The 15,377-nt window shown below is 55.5% G+C and overlaps 10 protein-coding genes across 10 annotated transcripts; 4 read left to right on the top strand and 6 right to left on the bottom strand.

Moving 5' to 3' along the window:
* Positions 1 to 11: 11 nt before the first annotated feature.
* Positions 12 to 2,300, bottom strand: KL928_005018 (uncharacterized protein; the record flags this gene model as incomplete). The annotated part of the gene is made up of 1 exon (XM_043205781.1): positions 12 to 2,300. The coding sequence occupies one exon, from the start codon at positions 2,298 to 2,300 to the stop codon at positions 12 to 14; it is 2,289 nt and encodes a 762-aa protein (XP_043057605.1).
* A 50-nt stretch (positions 2,301 to 2,350) lies between these two features.
* On the bottom strand, positions 2,351 to 3,010 carry KL928_005017 (uncharacterized protein; the record flags this gene model as incomplete). The annotated part of the gene is made up of 1 exon (XM_043205780.1): positions 2,351 to 3,010. The coding sequence occupies one exon, from the start codon at positions 3,008 to 3,010 to the stop codon at positions 2,351 to 2,353; it is 660 nt and encodes a 219-aa protein (XP_043057604.1).
* A 25-nt stretch (positions 3,011 to 3,035) lies between these two features.
* Positions 3,036 to 3,587, bottom strand: KL928_005016 (uncharacterized protein; the record flags this gene model as incomplete). The annotated part of the gene is made up of 1 exon (XM_043205779.1): positions 3,036 to 3,587. The coding sequence occupies one exon, from the start codon at positions 3,585 to 3,587 to the stop codon at positions 3,036 to 3,038; it is 552 nt and encodes a 183-aa protein (XP_043057603.1).
* Positions 3,588 to 3,721: 134 nt separating this feature from the next.
* KL928_005015 (uncharacterized protein) lies at positions 3,722 to 5,086 on the top strand (the record flags this gene model as incomplete). Its single annotated transcript, XM_043205778.1, has 1 exon — positions 3,722 to 5,086. One exon carries the CDS (start codon positions 3,722 to 3,724, stop codon positions 5,084 to 5,086), a length of 1,365 nt encoding a protein of 454 aa, XP_043057602.1.
* Positions 5,087 to 5,145: 59 nt separating this feature from the next.
* KL928_005014 (uncharacterized protein) lies at positions 5,146 to 7,095 on the bottom strand (the record flags this gene model as incomplete). Its single annotated transcript, XM_043205777.1, has 1 exon — positions 5,146 to 7,095. One exon carries the CDS (start codon positions 7,093 to 7,095, stop codon positions 5,146 to 5,148), a length of 1,950 nt encoding a protein of 649 aa, XP_043057601.1.
* A 408-nt stretch (positions 7,096 to 7,503) lies between these two features.
* KL928_005013 (uncharacterized protein) lies at positions 7,504 to 8,754 on the bottom strand (the record flags this gene model as incomplete). The annotated part of the gene is made up of 1 exon (XM_043205776.1): positions 7,504 to 8,754. The coding sequence occupies one exon, from the start codon at positions 8,752 to 8,754 to the stop codon at positions 7,504 to 7,506; it is 1,251 nt and encodes a 416-aa protein (XP_043057600.1).
* Positions 8,755 to 8,866: 112 nt separating this feature from the next.
* KL928_005012 (uncharacterized protein) lies at positions 8,867 to 10,653 on the top strand (the record flags this gene model as incomplete). Its single annotated transcript, XM_043205775.1, has 2 exons — positions 8,867 to 9,279; positions 9,444 to 10,653. The coding sequence occupies 2 exons, from the start codon at positions 8,867 to 8,869 to the stop codon at positions 10,651 to 10,653; spliced, it is 1,623 nt and encodes a 540-aa protein (XP_043057599.1).
* A 175-nt stretch (positions 10,654 to 10,828) lies between these two features.
* Positions 10,829 to 11,450, top strand: KL928_005011 (uncharacterized protein; the record flags this gene model as incomplete). The annotated part of the gene is made up of 2 exons (XM_043205774.1): positions 10,829 to 11,034; positions 11,153 to 11,450. The coding sequence occupies 2 exons, from the start codon at positions 10,829 to 10,831 to the stop codon at positions 11,448 to 11,450; spliced, it is 504 nt and encodes a 167-aa protein (XP_043057598.1).
* Positions 11,451 to 11,481: 31 nt separating this feature from the next.
* KL928_005010 (uncharacterized protein) lies at positions 11,482 to 13,344 on the top strand (the record flags this gene model as incomplete). Its single annotated transcript, XM_043205773.1, has 1 exon — positions 11,482 to 13,344. The coding sequence occupies one exon, from the start codon at positions 11,482 to 11,484 to the stop codon at positions 13,342 to 13,344; it is 1,863 nt and encodes a 620-aa protein (XP_043057597.1).
* A 19-nt stretch (positions 13,345 to 13,363) lies between these two features.
* On the bottom strand, positions 13,364 to 15,322 carry KL928_005009 (uncharacterized protein; the record flags this gene model as incomplete). Its single annotated transcript, XM_043205771.1, has 1 exon — positions 13,364 to 15,322. One exon carries the CDS (start codon positions 15,320 to 15,322, stop codon positions 13,364 to 13,366), a length of 1,959 nt encoding a protein of 652 aa, XP_043057596.1.
* Positions 15,323 to 15,377: the final 55 nt, after the last annotated feature.

Genomic DNA, 15,377 nt, shown 5'->3' with positions numbered 1-15,377 from the left:
ACCGGTATGGATTATATCAGAGAGTCGTAGGCGGGCGCTGTGGTGCGCAGCTTGGGCGCCATTGTCTTGGTCCAGTCGATGCTCGGCGACGCTGGAGCCGGCGTGGCGGCCGGCGAGGGCTGCGGCGAAGAGACCCGCGTGGCCTTCATAGGCTGCATGACAGCAAATGTCTGCTGGCCGTTGGTGGTTGCGGCCTGTGCAGCCGGCGCGCCCGGCGGAGTGTACTGCTTCGTAGGCTGGAGACGCAGCGGCGCGGACTTGGACGGAGCAGCCTGGAAGTCCTCAAAGTCGTCCAGCGGATTGGCAGGGGTAGCAGGGGTAGCAGGTTTGGCAACGGCGGGGGTTGAAGCTGTCGACGCTGTTTCTGTTTCTTTGAGCTTCGCAGTGACGGATTTTCGCAGATACACTTCTATCTCCCCGATGACGCGCAAAAGACCGTCGAGGTCGCTTTTTCGGGACACAAAATTGGTGAGCTTCCAGAGTTGGAAAAAAACCGAGTCGCGGATCAGCTCTGCCACATCGACCTCGTTCTTCGCGACAGAGATCGTCGCCGGAGACTTGTTGAGCTTATGAAATATGCTCTCGTACAGCCGCACCATGTTCATGAGCAGATTCGCGTTCTTGAAGTTCGAGGCGTGCGTGTTCTGTACCAGTGGCAGCAGCTTCTCGACGATGATGTAGTTGTCTATGTTTTTCTCCTTCATGCCGCTGATCATGAGCACGAACGCGTCGATGGTGAGGTTTTTGATTTTCAGCGAGCTTGTTGTGCTGAACAGCTGGCAAACAGCCGGGAAAATCTGCGTCGTGATGGTGGAGTACGTTTGGTATTTGAGGAAAACGGAGAGACTGGTGAGCACCTTGTCTTGGAGCTGGACGGTGTTGGGGTCGTTGCTGGCAACCATGGACTTCTCGAAGAGTTTGTTCAGCAGTCTCTGGAACAGCTGTGTGTGTTTTGTCCCGAGATCAGTCTCGTTTGCGCCGAGTTTCGTCTTGATGGTGTCAATGTTCGAGACCAGCAAAAGGTCGTAGCTAGGCATGTTCTGCTCGTTTAGGATCCTGTTGATCAGCGGGAAGATCTTGTCGCTGAACGTGAGCTGCGAGAGCTGGCTGCTGAGAATGAGCAGGTTCTGCGACGCCACAATAATGACTTTCTGGTCGTCCTCGCTCACGCTCTTGGCAGAAAGCAGCGGCGTAATCAGATCAGAAAGCACAGGAATGAACTTGTTGATGAGAAGAGCACGCGGAAAGCTGGGGAGGTCTTTTGTCAGATTTGCAAGGTACTCGATCTTCTCCTGCTGCGAGAGTGTTGGGAACTCGTCTATAACGTTGAGGATCCGGATGAGGTCGTTGTTGAAGATCTTGGACGCCAAAAGGTCGTCGACGGTGAGCGGGGTCTGCAGCATGAGCACGTCCTTGTTCGACTCCTGTGTGTCTTTGAGCAGGCGGATGAAAATGTCGATGTAGTTTCTGGGAATACTGTTGAAGCTGGCATGGCTGTTCAGGTTCGCAGAGCCGAGGATCTGTTTGAGCTTGTTGAACGTGCGCTCGTACTCCAACAGGCTCGAGCTCGAACAGTCCAAGAGCGACTTTCCGTCGTTGAACAGATAGAAAATGAGACATCCAACTGAGAACAGGTCGTTGATGTAATCGACGTTGTGTTTGAGCAGCAAGTTGGGCGATGAGTAGCGGAACTCGATGCTCAAAAATGACGGCAGGCGCGAGTCCAGCGGATCAACGTACTTCTCCTGGATCTGGTTTTCCATCACCTCGATAAACTGCATCCCAGATATTTTCCAGTCGAAATTCTCGGTAATAAAAATAGAGCTAGGCGTCAGGTTCATGTGGACGGTGTGGACGCTCTGGTGGAGAAACTTGAGAGCCGACGCTATTTGTAAAAGCCCCTTCGTGATGATGATCTCGTCCAGATCAGACTTGTTGAGCGTCGCCAGATCATCAACCACATACTCTGTAACAAACAGCATCCTGTTTTTGTGGTCTTCCAGAGGCTCAATCACGGTTAGGAAATTCGGGTGCTTAAACTTGGACAGATTGCCTACGTAGTTGCGCAGCGCAGTGCAGACATCGTCCATGATCATTGAGCGGTTTGTCCTGTTGAGAACCCCGTTGGCTTGGAGACGGGCCTCCAGGTCCTTCTTGCTAAACTGCCACACGGAAACCTTCTTCTTGGTTGTGCGGTGCTTGGCTGGATAGATTGTCCATGTGTTATTGGAGACGAACAGCGGATTCGCCGAGACGGAATAGCTCGATTCGATTCCGGTCCCTTTAAATACTTTGAACATTAAACAAGAAATAAATTGAGTACAAAATAAAACTAAAAAAATATTTCCGTCTACACTATCGCACACTTGTCCGGCTTCGAGTACTGTTTGGCCGGCTTTTTGTCCTTGTGTCTCTCGCGCCTGGCACGCTCAGCCTCGTACTCCTGCTGGATGTTGCGCGCGAGACGCTCATCCTCCTGGCTCTGCAGTTGCGCAGCCAGCTGTTCGTCTGCTCCCGCAACGGGAATGTCCTCGTAAACAGCCTCCTCCGCGTGTTCCTGCGGCTTGTCGGACTCGTCCTCACGAACCTCGAAGAAGCCGTTCAGCAGCTCGTCGTCCGACCCCTTCACGGTCTTCAATTCCTCCCAAACAATGCCACTTCCATAGCCCTCGTCGTTCGCCAGCAGATACAGCCTGTTCTCGAGCTTGTACAGCGTGTTGAAATGGTCGTTGCGGAAGAATATCACAAACGCGTTGTTCGGAACCAGCTCGGAGTCCTGCTTGAGCGTCTCGAGCCCGGCCTCCGTCAGCTGCGTGCTGTTCTGCGCCAGAAAGTCTCTGTACAGCACGTACTTGCGCAGCACCTCCCGCTCTGCGTCGTCGACCTCGAGCGCCAAAACCTCGCTCGCCGACATTGTCTCCAGCGCCACGTCGCTGTGCCTGTCTATCACGCTGATCAGAAAATCCTGGATCTTGTCAAACGTGTCGTACTCGGCCCACGGCTCCGTCATAAGAAACCCGTGCACCATCTTGAGGTCAAAGAGGTCCAGCAGCTGCAGGATGCTGGCTGTCTGGTCCTCGAAGTCGGCCACGACGGCGTTGTCGAGCTTGAGGTTCACGTTGAGGCCCGTGCCGAGCTGCGGCAGCACGTTCAGAATGGCCCCGATGTCCGCGGCGTCGCCTCTTGTCTCGTTGAGCGTGAGCATCAGATGGGTCAGCTCGTTGAGCAGCGCGCTCAGACTGACTTCTCTGGACAGCAGCATCTTCTTGAGCGAGATCAGCATGCTTGGCGGGATGCTGTTTCCGGTCTTCATCGATGTGCGGGACCCCTTTTTGCCCACCGTGCTCCACTCCTCGGAGGATATCTCGCTGGACAAGATCAGGGTGTTGACAAGGGAGATCACGAAGCACGGCCCGTTCTGGTTCTGCATGAGGACGTTGTTCATGTGGTACTGGCCCAGCCAGTCGCGCCAATTGATTGTTTTTGTGCGGAATTTGAGGTCGTCCATGAGAAAGGATTATTTGGGACCGATAGTTTTTTTGTGGGGCGCAGCGTGCTTGGCGGGGAGACAGCACGCGCTGGAGCATGCTTTGGGCCTGAAAGCACATACTCGGGATTTTTCTGCTACGCTACGAAATGAGATGCGAACTACTATGGCACCAATGTGCGGCTGCATACAGATGTATTTATTAAATATTAATTCAGCAAAAAAACACTAAAAATGTTTTATCGACTGCTGGCGGTCCCTGCTCGTTGCCGTCGATTCGGGACATTTTCCCGTCTGCGGAACGAGGCACTGCCGCTCACCTCGGACTCCCAACAGTATGACCAGGAATACCGCGTGATTGAGCTTTTGAAAAGCATCAGTCCCAAGCCGGTGCCCAGATCAGAGTTCCCCTACAAGGAGGCTGCCAACCGGTCGAAACGGTCGCTTTTGCCGCGCGTGCCCGAGATGAACAAGCAGACCGTCAACACGTACGTCCATGAGCTGACCAACTATACGTATGCTCCCGGAACCCACAAGCTGATCAGGGAATTGCTGACGCAGATCGTCGACTCGACACCGGAGCTGCTCTCCAAACAGTCTTATCTGGACATCGTGCAAGACCTGCATTTTTACCTAGACGACGCTGCGGCAGAACAGACCATGGACCGTATGGAGGAGTCCACGGCGTTCAAACGCGACATCGACTTCCACAACGTGATGATGGCCTTTACGGTGGGGAAGACCACGTACGATGCCAGAATTGAGCGACTCCAAAACCTCAAAGAGCAAGGGGTCGCTGCAAACGCCAACACGTGGTACTATCTTTTCCGTGCACTCAGAACCAACTCCAAACGGTTCGAGCTGCTCGAACTGATGCCCGAGTACGGCGTCGACCAGGAACCGGTGTTCCGCAGCGCCGTCCACAGCCTGTCGAGAAATTGCGGGTACGACGAGCTGATCGACTTCTACGAACGAAACGGCTACACTCTGGACAACATCGACACTTATCTGATGAACAAGCTCTGCCGGGCCTGTCTGAACGAGGACAACGTTGCCGAAGCGTTCGAGCTGGTGCACGGCATGCACACGTCAGGACGAGCCATGGTCAACCTAGGAACGTTCTCTGCTTTCAACACCTATTTCCTCGGTAGAAACGAGATCTACAACTGCGTTGCGTTCTGCCACAAGTTCCAGTATCAGTTCAAAATGAAAGCGAGCCACATCCTTGCATACGAGCTCATCGACAAATATCTGACCAAATGTACATATTTCGAGCACTGGCCGCAGCTCACGCGGTACATGGTGCACATACTCACGCACAACACGGCCCACAAGAACTTCCTCCAAGGCAGACATTTCAAACTTCTGGCAAACTACGCTCGAATCCACGGACTTAAAGACTTTGTGTGCAGAGCAGTGGAGCCTCAGGACCTGGCGTTCGGCCAGGAGATGTGGAAGGTTCTGCACTGGCCCGGACAAGTGATTCCGTCGTCGCTGGACCAGAATAGCGAAGAATTCATCGAAATGGCCAAACTCATCTCACCACCCCCAAAAACAGACAAGGACCTAAACCCTTCAGATATATTAAAGTCTAGCTAGCATAAATATATTGCGGACTGTAAATAGCAATATGTCTCATAAAATGTATTAAACCTGTATTAAGTTTGTCTGATCCTCTTCTTGTCCTCTGAAGACGGCGAGCTTTCTCTTCTCTTCTTGCCTGAAAACGTGCTGGCCCGCGAAGACGCGGAGTCTGTGTGGGATTCGTTGGACTCTTGCCGGGAAGGATTGTAGATCTCGCCATAGTTGTCGTCAGTGGTCAAAGACGGATCGACACCGCCGTTCGGGGTCTGCGGAAGTAGAAAATCGTCCATTCTAAAGTCATCCATAAGCGGCTGCTGGTTAGCGTTGATCTCATCGGGGAGCTTTGAGCTGGCCAGCCGCGAGATCCAGTCGTTGATCTGCCGGATCGAGCTCTGCTGCTTGTCCAGCTGCTGGTTGATGTTTCCCATGAGATACTCAGGAGGCATGTTGGCGTCTATGTCTTGTTGCAGAGGACTAGCAGAGGACAGCGCGGACGGAGTTGCGGGAACGGAGGAGTGCGGCACTTGCGTACTAATCTCGGGGAAGTAAGAACGAGGCGAATTGGCCATCGAAACGGGCGACTGGAAGTTCGGTAACGGATGTTGGAACTGCGGCGTTCCGTGGAGTGGATACGGCTTATAGCCGTCAAGCTGTTCGTTGTTCTGGTTCTCGGGCCCTCTGCGAATCTCCTGGATAGGCGAGTCGCTGGCATCCGATCCGTTGTAGATGCTCTGGCTGCTGGATGTGTCTCTCGAGGTCGACTTGGACCCATTATTGTGTGCCCTGTGGGTCAGCATCAACCTGCTGTTGCCCTTTTGAGGTTGGTAGTACGAGCTAGGTTGCTGGTGGTGCATCTGCTGCTGCATATCGAAATCGGGTCCATGTGGGTTGTGTTGCTGTTCCTGTGCGTCTCTTTTCGAGGCCATTTCGAGAAATTCGTTGGGAGCACCTCCTGCGCTTTCCAGAAACTTGGACGACCCGCCATACAAGGTGACAAGGAAACGCAGGATCTTGTCGAGAGTTTCCGATTGAGCCTTTTGTCTTTCTCTAGCCATGTAGTTCTCTTTCCATAGTAGCTCGTTGTCCTGAACGAGTCTACTCAGGTCGTCAGCTATTATTCTCTGTTTCTGCTTCATCGACTCCAGCTCCATCAGCAGGGTGTTGATGTCGATGTCGTCGTCCTCCTCTTTGGAGGACCGGTTTCTAACTATGTTGTCCAACAGGTTCTCCTTGCCCTTGATGAAGTTTGGGTTTTCGAATTGCCAGACTTCATCGCCCTGGACGAGGGACCCTGAGTTGACGTCCTGTATTTTGTGCCAGCCGTACATGTTTAGCTGTCTCACAAAGGAAGCAAAGTTGTTGTGTTTGAAGTACTTGGGCAACACATGTCTCATAAAGCTTTCTCTGTCGCTCACCTGGAAGGCCTTTCCGTCAGGTAGCCAGGAGATGTATTTGGAGTTGGAAGGATCGTTGACCATGTTCCATAGCTTCATGACAAAAGCGGGCCGCTTCGGAGGTCCCGACATCTGGTTCTGGAGCTTCTTAGGTTTGGGTTTCTTGAATTGCAAAGACTTCACGTTCGAGTTAGTCGTCCCAGACGGCAATTGAGGGCTGTCATAGTACGGCAATGACGCAGGAGCGTTGTACCTCGAAATCATGTAGTTACTTCCGCTGATACCGTTTGCATACGGATTAATATGCCGTGCATCTGATTTGATGGAAATGGACGGTTGCGGCGACGTGACGAGCGGAGTATGCGGAATATGGTCTCCGGTGTTGGACTCATCGCCCAAAGAGGGCACATCTGATATAGGAAAAGGGTATAATCCATTGGACGTGTTGTTGTTTGTGGGAGTCGTGCCTGTAGCGGTGGAAATTGGATCTAAATGTTCATTGTCCGTGAGGTTTGGGATGGAATCAAACTGGTTGCCTCCAGACTTGTCTGTGATTTCTTCGATCTGTGGGGAGCCGTGCAATTGATCAACAACCTCGCCGGGGTTCACGCTTGGTCGGAAAGCGCCCATGAATGTGTGGATGAAAGGTCAGGGTTTCTTGGGAAGGCTTTAGACATAAACCTGTATGTTGGCTACCCGGCCTTGTCTCAGCTCGATTACTGCGTGTGCTTGATGTTTGTGCTCTTTGGCTCCAATTGGTGCGCGCAGAGGGGGACAAACTGGGGTCGGTGTCAAGAACAGTGCGATTTGGACGGACAAATATACGTAGCTGGCAGCCTTGAACGCAGAATACAAGCCTCGTTAGGAGTTGATAATTGGGAAAACAAAAAGGGAAATGAAGTTTGCTAGAAATTTCCACGAGGTGCAGGGTGTGCGGGCGCCGGCTGACCAGTTTCACTGAAAATTTTACCGTCCGCCGGGAACCCTGCAGCCGCCCCGCGGTGGTGTACGGATGTGCTGCGTTCCATGCTACTCTATCTATGACGACGCCGTGAGGCCGCCGGGAACCACTTTGAACGACAGGATGTCGTTCTTGCCCGCGTCGACCGTGTCGTCGACGCTGATGCGCTTGCCCTCGACGCCCTCGATCGCCGCGATCGTCACCTCGCCCATGATCTGTCGTGCCACCTTGCCGACGCTCGTGCCCTTCTTGACCAGCGTGCAGTCTCTGAACACGTGATCGCCAGAGCTGCCCGTGAACGTGTGTATGTTCCGCACAGTGAAAACGGGCACCAGGTCCAGGATCTTCACCGCCTCCTGGAGCGCCTGCACCACGCCTGTGGAGCCGAACCGGAACAGCACCAGGTCTCTGATGTTCTCGATCCGCTGCATTAGCTTCTCGTCCAGCGGCCTCAGCCCGCTGTCCGGGCCCAGATCCTCGAGCGTGTCTATAAACTCTGTGCCCTCCTCGTACCGGATATAGTTCTGCTTGGCCAGCCGGCGCAGAAACACCTCTGTCACGGCACTGGTGAGCACTGCCCTGGAGTCCGGGTACTTCAGCAGGATCTTGCTCACGTTCTTGTCTGCGTCGGGATGGTCGATCTTGTTCAGCGCCAGCACCGTCGGGAACTTGAACTTCATGAAGTGCTGCACCACGGTGGTGATCCAGCGGTCGTCCCATTGCTCCAACGGCGGCAAGTTCGGGATCGAGTCGACTGCCCGGGCGATCAGGCTTGCGGAGGCGCCGTACCCGCCGAACTGCGCGCGCAACGTATCAACGACCGACGACTTGGTGGCCGTGTGTCTTCTTACTATGGACCCCCATCTTTTTTTCAGGTTGGTCTCGATCCACAGCCGGATCTCGTCCTGCAGCCACTCCACGTCCTGCACAGGGTCGTATCCGCGCGTGGCCTTGCCCTCTGCGTCGGTCGTCCCAGAAACGTCGACGACGTGGATCAGGGCGTCGGCCTGGCGCAGGTCGTCGAGAAACTTGTTCCCGAGCCCGAGCCCCTGCGACGCGCCGGGAATCAGCCCGGCCACGTCAAGTAGCTCGACCGGCACGTGCCGTTTCCCGCCGGAACACCATCCGTAGTTCGGCTTGCACAGGTCCTGCTTGCCGAACCGCGCACACGCACAGTCCACCTGGAGATACCCCGTTGCGCGGTTCGGGTCGATGGTCGTGAACGGGAACGCGCCGATCTTGGCGTTTGCGTCGGTCAGCGAGTTCAGCGTCGTCGACTTGCCGCTCGACGGCTTGCCGACTATTCCGATGAGCGGGTCTCTTCCCATGAATGAATTACTTTTCAATTATTTTATTTCAATTTATTTTCTCCATTGATTATTTTAATCCAAATTATTTCCCCCATCTAATTATTTTAATCCAATTTATTTTCCCCGTGGCATGTCCCTCCTAGCATTCCAATCGCTCTCTGCAGACGAGAAAATAGAGCAGATCGACTCGATCAAGCTCGCCGTGCTGGGCAACGACAGAGAGAAGGCCAAGCTGCACGACAGCTTCGGCGTTCTGGGCGAGATCCTGCTGACCGAGTCGAACAAGACGCTTCTGCAAAACACAGCAATCATCGTCCAGTCGTTCAGCTACCTGCGCACCAACGTCGAGTTCCTGCTGCGGTTCGACATCTTCGAGGTGCTCGTGAAAAGCACGATCCGCTACCCGGCCGTGTTGGCAGAAATCAACTTCCGCACGCTTATCGACCTGCTCTCCACAAATTCGCTGTCGGAAAAATACCACGACGAGCAGGAGTACGCGCAGTTTGTCGGCGTCCTTGCAGGCATTCTGCGCGACCCGGCCGCGTCGCCCGCCCTGCTGTTCAACACGTACCTGCTGATTCCGTTTCTGCGCCGCACCGAGCTGCTTTGGCAGCTGTACCGGCCGCTCATGAGACGGCTGGCCCGGGTCGTTTCGCCGGTCTTCCAGCAGACGTTGCAGCTCAACTGCGCCACAGGTGACCTGTCAGTGCTCAAGCGGTTTCCCGAGTGCGTCGAGCTGCCGCACACGCTGCCGGAACACGCGTTCGAGGCGCTGTCGAACGACCTGAGTCCGCCGCTGTATGCTCTCGCACACCTTTTGGCCGTGGTCGACCGCGCCGACCTGAGCCTGCCGCTGCCGCTGTATTTTGTGCTCACGGCGTTCCTCGGCTCGTACGACCTCAACGTCAAGCTCAGCAGCGTCAACGTGCTGGTGCAGTACACCAAAAAGCATGTGCGCAACCCGAAGGAGAAAACGGCGAGCCACGCGCGGCTGATCGACGCGCTCGTCCATCTTATCAGCCGCACCAAGGACTCGCACGGCCCGGAGTACACGCTGAGCTCGAACTACAAGATCCCGCGCACAATGTCGCCGCTGTACCTGCTGTCGCAGATCGCCGAGGAGGACCCGGGCAACAGCGACTCGCTGGTGGAGGTGAACTTTGTCGACACGATCGCGTCGATCGTCACGGCAAACTACAGCTCCGACCGCACGTTTCTGGACGAAGACACCCTGTACAAGATCTCGGACTCGCTGCTGATTCTGAGCTGCATCGCCGGGCTGCGCGAGGACTACCGCGAGCTGGTGATCCGGTACGACGTGGCGCCCGTGATTGTGGACTCGATCACGCGGCACGCGAAGATCTACCGCGAGCTGGACGGCCGCACGCCCTCGCCCGGGGACGTGGGCGTGCTCAAGCTGTCGAACCGCATCACGCTGTCGAGCTGCTACCTGCTGCGGTCGCTGTCGCGGTCGGCCAGTCTGCTGCGCACGTACCTGGTGGAGCTGAGGCTGGTGCGCAAGCTGGTGGACCTGCTACACATCCCCGACGACATCATCGAGAACTGTCCGGACGAGCTGCGGCTGGACGAGATCCGGCTCAAGTCGGTGGTGCTGGGCATCGTGTCGAACTCGATCGTGGAGTTCTCTGCCGTCAAGCACGAGCTCGCGTCCGACGAGCTCGCGCTGCTGCTGCACCGGTTCATCTACGAGTCGCGCTACGACTCCCTGCGCATGAACTCGCTCTGGGTGATCAAGAACTCGCTGTTTGGCGGCAACCGCGAGTCGAAGGAGAACTTCCAGACGACGGTCAGTCTGGACAAGATCTTCGAGCTGTGCGGCGACGCGAACGAGCGGATCCAGGAGCACTCGTTCGACATTCTGCGGAACCTGGCCGTGGGCCATTTCAACTACGCTAATAAAATCATGGCGGACTTTGCGGCGTCCGAGCTCGCCCGACGCACGGGCCAGTCCTCGTTCCTGGACTTTCTGTGCGCGCACCTGGAGAAAACGTCCAACCCGGACGTCATCGTGGCCATTGTCTACGTGGTGGTGCATCTGGCCGCGTCCAACGAGAACAACCGTGCACTCATTATGTGCAACCAGGGCCTGCTTAAAAAACTGGTCGCGTTCCTGGAGTACTCGGAACGCGTGCCGGACGACGAGGACCACTGGAAGATTCGGCTGAGCGTGGTGTGGGCCGTGCTGAATTTGAGCTGGCGCGAGGAGACCACGGGGTCCGACCTCGACAACGACGACGACGACAGCGCCGAGGACATGGACGTCGACGCGGGCGACGGGTCCGAGTTCCGCCGCTTCCTGAGCCCGAAGAACCGCGCGCTGCGGCTGATCGAGCTTGGGTTCTACGACGCGATCCGCACGCTGAACAACCACTGCACGATCTCTGACTTCAAGGAGCGCGCGCGGATGGCCATCTTCAACCTCGTGCTGTACGAAAACAAGAACAAGAGCTGAGTTTCGGAGCTGTATGAGGGCTGTCTCAGGTCTATTTATAGCATTTGCCGCGAAATTGGGCCCGTTCTCGACGCACTGTGCCTGGTTGCAAAATTCCTTTGAGGTCCGAATTAGGAATGCCGGATCTGGAGCTAAAAAAAAAAATCTAGCCGGGCTCCCAAATCGGGGCCTCAAAGGACGACGTCTGAATATTTCAGACGTCTCATATTTCGAAACAGGACTTGCGGACCAGACTATATAAGGCTGGGCGGCCAGATGACGGATAACAAACCATGAGATTCCAGTTTTCGCTCGTTACACTCCTTGCCACGGCTCTGGCAGAGGAGTACACCACGCTCACTTCGAAATACTGCTACGCCGGCGGCCTCGTCTGCAAGACCACCACAGACTATGGCTCAGTCACCACCGTCACGGCCAATCGCGCAACCGTGACCACGTATGTCCCTGTAAGCTACGTTCCAACACTGGTTACCGTGGATGGTAAGGAGACTTGGCAGCAGGTCAGCTACTCGACGTCTGTCGACGACTACGGCCAGTCGACGGTCGTGGTGACCTACTGCGACATCTCGTCGCAATCTTCTTCCAGCAGAGTCACCTCCGTCGTGTCCTGCAACGTGCCTTTCACACAGACCGAGGATATCACCATCACGACGACTGCAGGGGACGGTCACGTGAGCACAGTCACGGGCGCCACCACCTACGTCACCTCAAGAGCTTGTCCAACCACGCTAACGTGCGAGACGTGCGAGAACACGTCCTCTACGTCATCTTCATCCACCTCGTCTTCATCCACCTCGTCTTCGTCCACCTCAACTTCATCTTCATCCACTACGTCGTCCACCTCGACTACATCTTCCACATCGTCGTCGTCAATAACTACCTCATCCACTTCATCCACTTCATCCACACTGTCTTCCTCTCTCTCTTCCACCACATCAACCTCCTCCACCTCCACTTCCTCCTCCACTTCCTCCTCTACTTCCTCCTCTACTTCCTCCTCTACATCAACCTTCTCCTCCTCCACCTCCACTCACTCAACGTCCACAAGCTCAACTTCCACGTCGTCGACATCGTCAACGTCTTCCACCCCATCCTCCACATCCACCTCGCCGTCTTCATCGTCTTCATCGTCTTCATCGACCACATCATCTACCCCATCGAGCTCCACCACCAGCTACATAACCTCTTCCACTTGGACACCCACCCCGTCGAGCTCCTCTCCATCATCGAGCACAAGCTCCTCCACAAGCACATCCAGCACAAGCTCTGTCCCCTCCTCCTCCACACTTCTCTCCACATCCCGGTACAGCTGCAACCAGCCCTACGTGACCACTGCCACCGTCACCGCTGGCGGTTCCGTCTCCCTGTCCACGTACACCACGTCGTCGGCCTGCCCAACCGTCACCGAGTCCACCACCGCCACAACGTGCACAGAGTGCAACAAAGACGTCCAGGTGAGTTCGCAGCCGACGCCAGTCCAGTACAGCAGCACGTGGGTGACCGAAGTGTCTGCTTCCACCACGACGGAAAAACTTTGTACCGAGTGCAAGACCAGCGAGGCGGTGGTGGAGACGACAGTGACGAACGAGACGACGACGTACGTGACTACCTGTCCAGAGTCCAGCGAAACCACACAGCAGCCAGAGACCACGCCAGCGAGCTCCACGAGCTTTTCGTCTCCAGCCACATCCACAGGCACGGCACCAGCCACCTCGAGCTCCTCGCTGGCAGAGACAAGCAAAGCGGAAAGCACATCGGAAAGCACATCGGAAAGCTCAGCTGAAATCTCAACACCACCTCCAGAGACCCCCTCCGAAACACCTGCGTCAGTCCTCTCGTCTACACAGACTCCAGCACAGGCAACAGGCTCAAGCTTTGAGACTGCCGCGTCTGTGGTCTCTACACCTCACACCAAGATCTCGATTACGGTGGTGAAGACGTGCACGGAGGAGAAGTGCCAGCCGCAAACGACCGCCAGTTCTGCGGTGCAGTCCGGCTCAACGCTGGCCTCGACCCTGCGCACGTCCACGAGTCCCGTTTCCTCGATCCAGCCGCTGTCGTTCTTCCAGGGCGCAGCAGCGTGTGTCTCGATCTCGTATTTCTCGTTCTTTTTGCTTCTCGTCCCATTCATATAGTTATACAATGCAATAGCAATCATTCACTTTCTATCTCCATCACCGCGTCGTCGTCGTCGCTCGAGTCCTCGCCCTGCTTCAGGTCCTCAGCGATCATGTCCAGGTCTCTCTTGTTGTCCTCGCCAATGAACTTGAGGTTTCTGCTCGGCTTGTTGATCGGGGTCTGGAACGCAGATCTCTGCGGCAGCGGCTCGTCCAGCAGCTGTTTGTTGTTGATGTGCAGATTGCTTTCGAGCGCCTTGTTCAGCAAATCCAGCGCGATAGGGTCGTTGGGCTGGATCGACAGCGCCACGTGCAGCGTCTCGATCGCCTTGGCGATCTTGCCCATCTTGAGATACAGCAGCCCAATCGCAGAGTAGATGTTGACATCCTTGCGCGAAATGCGCAGCACCTTGTTGAAATGGCTGAGTGACTTGTCCAGCATGTTCAGCCGTCTGTACACGTGACCAAGGTTGCAGTGGATCGACGACCATGCCTTGGCGTTCGAGTCCAGCGTGCTGGCAGCCGCGAGCGCTTTTTGGAAGAAAGTCTCGGCCTTGGCCAGCTGCACGCGCCGGTAGTGCAGCACGCCGAGCTCGTTGAGCAGCAGCGGGTCCGTCGGGCAGATCGAGTACGCCGACATGAGGTATTCTTGCGAAAGCGTGAGGTTGTTCATCTGCAAATATTGCATGCCCAGAAACAAGTTTGGAAGGTGGATGCCCGGGAACAGACGCGACGCGGTGGCGTAGGCGCTGATCGCCTGTTCGTGCTCTCCCTCTGCAGCAAACGTGTGCGAAAAGCCGATCCACGCCGGCCCAAAGTTCGGGTTGATCATCGAGGCTTTGGAAAAGAAGACTCGCGCCTCATTGGTCTTCTTGATCGAAAAGTAGTAGATACCAATGGCCAGCCATGTGATATGGTGATTGGGGTAGTTTTCCGCCAGCTTGTGGGCCATCAGGAACAGTCTGTTTTTTCCTCCAAGCTCGTGCAGACAGCTGAGATAATTAGGCAGCACAGAGAGGTTGAGCTCGTCGTGTTTGATGATCTGCTCGCACAGGTCGAGACACTGCTGGAACTTGCACTGAATGAACAGCAGGTCGGCACGGCTGAGCAGAATATCCAGATTCTCGCCCAGACTGTACTCCTCCTTGAGCCGCTGCTCCGCCTCCTCGAAGGTGGCGACGTTCTTGTACTTGTTGAGCCGCGTAGTGTAGAGCAGCTTCACGAGCTCGTTGTTGTTGTCTGCGTCGTCGAAATTCAGCTCGCTCAGGAGCTCCCACTCCTCGTCGGGCGACATCAGATGGTTGCTTATGAGCTCGTTGAACGCCTCAAAACACTTCACGTCCACCAAGACCGCCTCTTTGTAGCACTCTTTGGCCCTATCGAAATTGTTCTGCTTGCTGTACGCGAGCCCGCGCAAATAGCACATCGACGCCTCCAGCTTCACGCCGCCGTCCGGGTTCTTCACCGAGTGGTCTGTCTTGAACGGGTTGACCTCGCCTATGACGTCCAGCGCCTCGTCGTATTTTTCGAGCTTGACCAGACACAGGCCCGCGAGGTATCTGCAGCTCACAGACTCCTCAAAATGCGGGCCGGACAGCAAATTGCGTGCGATCTGGTAGTTTCCGTTGGCAAAATGCACCTGGGCGAGCCAGAAGGCGTCGTTGGGGTCGCCCGTCAGCGACAGCACCTTGTCCCCGATGTAGATGGCTGTGTTGTAATGGTGCTGCATCAGGGCGTCGTGGCGCCACAGCCGCAGCTTATCGGCCTGTGTGAGCGGCGTCTCCTCGTCGTCATCCTTGCTGGTCAGCGTGCTGAGCTTGCTGTTGACGGACTTGGACACGTTGGGGGACGAAAATACCCGGTGATGGGCGTTCTGCTGCGGGTTGACGGTCTGGCCAAGCAGGTTGGGTGGTGTCTGGAAGTAGTCCTTGGACCGTTTATTGGTTATGAGCGGCGAGATCGTAAGCGTCGACGTGTTGGGGCTGTTTGTGGACATGGATTTGTGCGACTCGAAAGAAGGATCAGTGTGTTTTGTTTTATTTTATTTTTAT

This window comes from Ogataea angusta (genome assembly GCF_019207475.1).
Source record: "Ogataea angusta isolate 61-244 chromosome Unknown 61-244_NODE_12_length_299177_cov_91.812086, whole genome shotgun sequence".
In the NCBI taxonomy this organism is placed as follows: domain Eukaryota; kingdom Fungi; phylum Ascomycota; class Pichiomycetes; order Pichiales; family Pichiaceae; genus Ogataea; species Ogataea angusta.
Note: the sequence above shows the minus strand (reverse complement) of the source record. Positions and strands in the feature narration are given on the sequence as shown.